A 7,610-nucleotide genomic window follows, 5' to 3' on the forward strand; every position below is an offset into this window, starting at 1 on the left:
GAGTTATGACCGCATTTTACAATAAACTTCCATTGGGTCGCTTAAAAATAAATATTGCAATTCGAATCGCAATCGCAATATTTGTCAGAAACATCGCAATTAGATTTTTTCCCAAAATCGTGCAGCCCTACTGGTGACCTGTCCAGGGTGCACACTGCTTACTGCCTGCTCCCAAGATGGGATAGCATCCGAAACAGTGTGTATGATGGATGGATAGTCATTCTTTTAAAGTACGGGTCTCTTTTCTAATGATATTCTATTTAGTGTTTTAGGTCTAAAGACATCAACAACATCTAATCTTTCTCTAGAAATCATTGTTGTATGTTGTACGACCAGTATTATACTGTAACTAACTACTGAATTCAATCAAGACTACTCTTCAAAATAAACTGTTAATATGTAAGTAAGTGTTTCATATGAAGGTAGACTGTTTTATGGTTACTCGACACAGACTTTTTAAACACAAAGACTGTACTGTACAGTGTACATTACTATCACCACTCCCAAGCTTTGTTTAGAATGAGCTCACTCCTCTCTTCACAAGATGGTTGTTTTTGTTGGCCTGCTGAACTTAAAATACATCTTTTTAAACTTGATTTATTTTTGTTTTAAGCCTCGTGGGGTGAGACATGGTAATACAGACAGGTCAGCCACTGTAGCATAATATCAGAATCAGAATTCCTTTATTATATATTATTTATATAAACATTTTTAACAGTTTTGAGCTGCCATAAAAAGTGAATATGCTTTTAAAGAAACAACCATATTGCAGAGCTCCACAATACTATGCAGTTGTTGAATAGGGATAAATAGAAACAAGAGCAGTAGGACAAAACTCCAGACTCAACATTATGACTAGCTTACACAAATATCTCTCATGAGAAACACAACGCATACTGCTGTTATATCACTGTTGAAATACAAGGGCAGTTTAATGTTTGGGACAGCAGTTCATGTGTATCTGCCTTTACACTCTATACACACACACGTTTGATTACCAAGTTGTATGTTATGTTATAAAAAAGTGTCAAAGGGCTAGTGCTTTTGGAATAACAAACGAACTACTTCTCACAAACTATGTTAGTGATATTGTATAGCCTTTATATTAAACGGCTGTGCTCTGAGTGGCTCGTGCTGCTCAGCCCTGTGTTGACCATCTATGGTGTTGACACACCGTTAAAGGTGGGGTAGGTAAGTTTGAGAAACCGGCTCGAGATCGCTAGAATTTGAAAATACACAACCGGAGAAAATCTGCCACTTCCTTATAGAGCCCCTCCCTCCAACACACACAAACGCGCACATGACCAATGAGGGCACGAGATAAATGTGTGCCCCGATGGAAGGCTGACAGGCAGGTAGGCCAGCCGTAATACTGTAAAAAGTACAACCAATCCGTTTAGCCGGGCCGGCTAAACGGATTGGTTGTACTTTTTACAGTATTACGGCTTCTACAGATGACATTTTTTTATGGATTTTGTGTCAAAGCACTTAAGATATTCTTTGCTATCGGGATGTTAAGAGCATTCCATGGAATATAACAAAAAGTGTATCTCGAGCCGGTTTCTGACACTTACCTACCCCACCTTTAAGTGACAGTTTAGCTAGCTAACGGTTCCGCCCCTTCCGTCTGTTTACATCCCTACACTGAGTTTCCTGCGGGTTTAAACCTTCGTGTTGCTGCTGCTGTCAGGCTGTTTAGCACTTTACCTTGTGTTTGTTCTCTCCGTCCAACTGTATTGCTAGTTTTGCCATTTTCATAGCATTTTGAAGGGGCTTAGCACTACTGTCAGCTGTAGCCATGGTTAGCCCGGATCCTCTTCTTTTCCTCCTCTCAGTCTTCTTCTTCTGTTTCATGGCGGGCTACAAACCAACGTTTAAAGGTGCATGCCGCCCCCTAGTGTACCGGAGTGTGTAACTTCAAGACTGAAAGATAATTTCTCTCAATTAAAGAAAAAATTCAAATAAACTATGCTATATTCTAGAAATTGAACCTGTATTATTCCAATATGAAAATAAAGCCCTTTGACCTGAAGCAGTTTCTCCCCAATCTCTGACAATCCTTGCAGTGGCGTTTTTATATGTACAAAAGTGGTGGGGCACGAACAAAATAGAATAGTATAGCTTCTGGTGCTTTTTTAAACACGGGGGGGGGGGGGGGGGGGGAAACACAAGACACTCATCACCGAGGTCACAATATCAATCGATCCAGCAGAGCAATAGCCTATAGGCAAAACACAGAAGATCAACAGAAGTTATATAAAATGAACTTACCAAAGCTGGAGTAGATGGTCAACTTCATTCACTAGGCTTGTTTGAGACGCGTTGCGGCTCGCCTCGAAAGTAGATGAGAATAGCCGATCGCAGCCGGGGGAGGTCTCAAAAAGCTCGCTTGAAGTCGGACAGCTCGGAGTGGGCTTCGTCTTCTTCTTCTCTCGGTTTTTTTGGCTGATTGCAAACAACTTTAAGGTGCATAACGCCACCTCCGGAGTCGGCTTGACTCGGTTTGCATTTATAAAGAATGCACACATGTGTTTAATCGTAAATGTCAGATATGTACTAGTAAATACATTTGTTCCTGCTCAAGATTAGATTCAACTGTATTGTTATTGTACATATTACAGGTACTGAGACAACAGAAATGCAGTTTGGCTTCTAACCAGGTGCAACAAGCAGTGAAGTGGAAAGTAATGTACACAATAGACAGAATAAAATATAGAATGAATTGAATGATGAATAAACAGTGGGGTATGAATACACTAGATATCAGCCTGTGAGCAGTATGAACAGTGTGTATGAATATGCTAAGATATATAAAGTATGAAAACGGTAAGCAGTATAGTATAAAATATATAGATATTAATTTCATGATGATAAACATTGTGGAACAATGATGAAAAATGGGAATGGACGTGGCGACGTAAAACTGACACAAAACAACAACAAACTTTTGCCGAGCCAATTGGAGAGTTTCATCAGCACAGCACGGGGTAAAAACCACCAATGAGCGCTCAGCTCGAGATACCAGCGAGCCGTTTCCCATCAAGCATTTCGCTTCCGCAGCTCGTGGAGAGCAACTGCGCCAACTCGCCTCGCCTCGCTCTCAAGGCTGCGGGCGTCTTTGTCCCGCGAGATTTCAAAGTCTCATGTGGGCGAGAATCCAGAGCAAGTCGGACAAAATGACTAACCATCATGCAACGCATAGCAAGACGTTGATCGCAACTGCGCAGGTCTGCGCAGGTCTTGCTTGTCTCAAACAAGCCTATTTTCTTTCCGTGTTACTGATTTGAATAGAGAGGCGAAGTCACGCCCATCTACTTCCGGCCCATGGGACCCCGGAAGCGAAAAATGTACATTGAATTCAATGGAGAGAGAAAACGTATCTTTTGATCCCGTTTGAATTGTGCCACGAACTACACATATGATGTTTGTCAATCTTAAACAATAAGTTCCATGTCAAAAAAGTCACATTTTGTCGTAAAACTGTTGAAATATAAGACTATGAAAAATACGCGACTACAAAGACTACAAATCCCAAATCCCATTCTGGGTCGCGTAAGTGATGTCACAGGCGATAATGCTCCAAGTGGTTGCGACTCGTAATTAAAGCGAAGAAGAAGAAGAAGATCTCATAACTGATTTATTCCCTCCAATAAATAAGAGATTGCTAAAAATAAATGCACTTTTACAAGATGCCTGTGTGCTTTGTACCAGGTTGTAATCACATAAGTGATCATACCACTTCTATCGATTCCCGTCTGATGAAAGGACCAGGAGTCGCTGGGTCAAACATATCAGGTAATATCATAGGTAATATACATGTTGTGCATGGAACATATATAGTCAAGTTAGCTACCTAGCTAGTAGCGACGAGTAGCGAGCACGTTAGTTAGCATTACATTACTTAGCCTTGTCACTTTTAGTAGCCTTACCCAGGGTTGCCAACTCTCACGCATCTGGCGTGTGACACACGCTTTCACTCTCAATCTCACGCTCTCATGCTGCCCAAACTATTCTCACGCCAAAAACAAGAATACCGAAGACTAGAAACGGTTTTGAAAACTTTTGTCAGGTAGTGATCGTCTTCTCAATAGGACATCTTTGATAATGTCTTCTGGCCAATCAGAATCAAGATAACGGCATGGTGTTGTTGCAGGAAGTCCTGACGGAGAATACTTTTGCTGTAGTACATCTCTATACGTCGATACAACATTACGTGGTGATATAAATCAACATGTAATGAAATAAGACCCCACGGTTTGATGATTGATAGCAGGTGTGTGGGCTGTCTTTCATTTTGACACACAGAACAATGGGGGCTATCCACAATGTAAAGTAATTCACACAGCCTCTTCCGTTTTCTCTCTGTGAGGAGCAGCAGGTTCAGCTTTGAGAACAAAGTAACAAAAAACTAAAATGGCATTCATTTTTTTTAAATATGTCGTGTAGTAATATATTTATTTATTTTTCTTCTCAAGAGAGTACCAGAATGTGTATTTTATGTTAGTATTTCAAAAAATCACGTGGGGGAGAATCCCCCCAGACCCCCCTGCAGGGGTTGGGTTTTCAGCATGTCAACTCTTTCACCTGTGGGGAAATTGCAGGATTGGCTCCAGGTCGCCCTTTTTATTTACTACAAGACAAATGTGCCTTTTTATTTCATACAGTTCAATTTGGATTGAGACAGGGAAATAATCTAAACTTCACGCGTGGCGTTTCACTGTCAAGGGTTGTGTACCATAGATTACCCAACAAAAATACTCTCTCGCAACTGCCGACCCGTATTGCGCAAGCGCAGATCTAAGATCCAGTAGAAATGATAAAAAAAGTAAAAGTCTGCTGATTATTGTTCTACTAGGCCAAAATAGAGTGTGTTAATTAATATGTTTGGCAGTTTGGAGTAAGTCTGTAGATTTGTTTGTGTGTGTGTGTTTCATGTATAGGCCTCTCACGATAATTAATTTTGTTGGATACATTTTCCCGGAAATGATTGCGATAAACGATAATATTGTCGGCACCGTTGTATGACCATTTTAGACCCCTGACATAATGATAATATATAATAATAATTAAGTACATCATAATAAGTACATCATTTCAAACTGCTAGTCACATCCTCATGTAAATGGAAATGTATCGAGTACATTTTTATTTATATAAGTCAATTAATTGCTTATCAGACCAACACATCCTCACTCCCAGGTCGGCCTATGTTGACGTTATGTCAAGTCCCCTGCCGGCTTTTTCCAACGCAAGGGGGGGGGGCCTTAGCGTCCATTTTCAACGCAAGGGGGGGGGCCTTAGCGTCCATTTTCAGCTTTCCGGGATGTCCATGTGCTTCTATGGACGCTCATGGAAGCACGGCATTCGTTTGTGTCAACTGCCCTTAAAGGCAATGAAGACACTACACTACCCAGAATCCCCAGCTATTTGGACTACACCATGTGCTCTGTTTGACAAACCCCGTGATAGTCCTCAAGCTCTGTGATTGGAGAGTGTGCTCCGAGGGTTACCGAGCCTCGAACAGCACTTGAAATGGGATGGAACCACGGCAGACTGTTCAAAACTGGATTTGAACGGGTCCACCGCGTCGTCGTCCCCTCCCCCACCCCGTCCCCAGAACTACACATGCTGGCTATTCTGTTTCGCAACATTTTCTCTATGGCACGTCTCTACTGGGAGTTGTAGTTTTAAAAGACGTTTTCGTATTTCCCATAATAAGAAGTTGCCAGTATTAAACTGTGTACATCCCTGGAGGTTTAGGGGACAGGAAACACTCACATTTAAAACATATAATTAATAAATGGGTGAAAATGGCTGGTGCCCATAATGGGCAGTATTAATATATATACCCACACACCAGCTAAGGTCAGAAGAGCTTTATTTAACAGCTGGACTTATGTTTGTGACCCCTCCTGTTGTTAATTGATAACATTACATTACATTACATTACATTAATTGATAAGCCTGAAACATGCACTTGTCAAGGTTCAGAGGCACATTTTGCAAATATGGCAGTAGCCATCGATCAGCTTAAGATAAGATATACTTTATTGATCCCAAGTTGGAACATTTGCGTTACATCAGCATGTGTAACAGTTAAATATGCAGTGGTGTTTATTTGTAAATCATTTAGTATAATCACACAAATTCTGTGTTTTATATTTAACAATTCTGTGTTCTTTATTTATTGATTGTTCAATACCTGACAAGGCCGGAGATGAAATATCTGCATACATCTTATAAGAGTACATTATGTATAATATCAGTTAAAATAAGTGCTTCAACATAGTTAACATTGCTGGAGGTATGCACACATATTGATAGATGTCTTGTAATGCACTGTTGAGGAACCTGCGACCCAAGTTTTTCATTCAGTGCAGAACTACACCATAGTTGTGTAGGCCTATATGATATGTCAATAAACCTTAGAAAATCTTGAAATCTTGAAAGGGATGTGCAAAATAGTCATTATATACAGTCTTTAATTAACTATTAGTAGAGAATAACGAGTAATGAATATACTTTATAGGGATCCTATTAATATCTAATAATAAAAATAATGAAATTCAATAACATGCTTTAACCACCAGGTGTCTCTTTATATCATCTGTGCACCTTTATGGTGTAAATACAGCCTATCTACCAATTGGATCAAATATAAAAGTGAGCCGAATTAGTGTTTATACGGCAAGGAGACGTATTGTGTGAAAAGAAATGTAAGATGTTGTTTAATGGCTGATATATTTATGATCCACGTCACGTTTTCAGTTCCTCATGTTTGTCTTCTCATCAGGGCTCTATAAATACAGAACTACGGCAGATATGTAATATGTAATGCAGCCGAACCGTGTATTACAATGCCGTTATGTGATGACTTTCAAAGAGAAAAGCAAGCACACTCGGAATAAGTATTATTTTATTTTTTTTAAATGTTTTCGGTCTGTTACCGGTATTTGTTAATGACGATGTGCTCTGAGATGTGAGACTGGAATTGCACAGGGGAAAATAACGTATCTTTAGATGCGGATTTTGTTAAACTAATATGTTTGCGCTGTGGACCAACACTATACATTGACGGGGAAGGGGTTAGCAATAAAGATAACACCATTAAACAGTTACACAACATAACAGAAATAATATCGATAGCAGCGTCCCTAGCAACCACCTAGTAATAACTAGCAAACTAAAGATCATGTACATCCACTGCACACATCATCTGAAATAACAACTCATATTTCTCGCATCAAATGACATCAAAACGCATTTTAATGGCCAAACTAACTTTAAAATAGGCATTTTACACCCAGAATAAAACGAAGTTCGGCCATGTTTTCTTTTTCTGCAGGGAGAAATGTGAAGATCACGTGACGTCAAACAGAGCTTATGGTGTAGTCCAAACGATAGCTGGGGATTCTGGGTAGTGTAGTGTCTTCTGCCATCCTTTACTCCGAAAAAAGATTTGTTTCTCCTAATCGAAGGGGAAAAATACAAAAGCATTGCACACAATTTAAACCAATCAATGTTGTGTAATTAACAAGGATAATCTGGTGTTTTTTAGTCGATGAGTAGTGCAGATATCACTGTAAAATCAATCGTCAGTAAGGGGAATA

At 39.8% G+C, this 7,610-nt stretch overlaps 1 protein-coding gene across 5 annotated transcripts in view; it reads right to left on the reverse strand.

Annotated features, from left to right (window-relative positions):
* vps9d1 (VPS9 domain containing 1) overlaps positions 1–2,364 on the reverse strand; it is a 60,902-nt gene extending 58,538 nt beyond the window's left edge. For 4 of the 5 annotated variants that reach the window (XR_004552496.2, XM_034087514.2, XM_034087513.2 and 1 more), the window contains exon 1: positions 1,708–1,841. Coding sequence is in view for 3 of the 5 variants with exons in the window: in XM_034087514.2 (XP_033943405.1) it covers positions 1,708–1,800 (93 nt within the window). In the remaining 2 variants the exon portion in view is untranslated. Of the gene's footprint in view, positions 1–1,707; positions 1,842–2,271 lie in introns of those variants that run through there. The other variant, XM_034087515.2, reaches the window with a different exon arrangement.
* Between the last annotated feature and the right edge of the window lie 5,246 nt (positions 2,365–7,610).

Source organism: Pseudochaenichthys georgianus, chromosome 7 (genome assembly GCF_902827115.2).
Source record: "Pseudochaenichthys georgianus chromosome 7, fPseGeo1.2, whole genome shotgun sequence".
Classification (NCBI taxonomy): Eukaryota; Metazoa; Chordata; class Actinopteri; order Perciformes; family Channichthyidae; genus Pseudochaenichthys; species Pseudochaenichthys georgianus.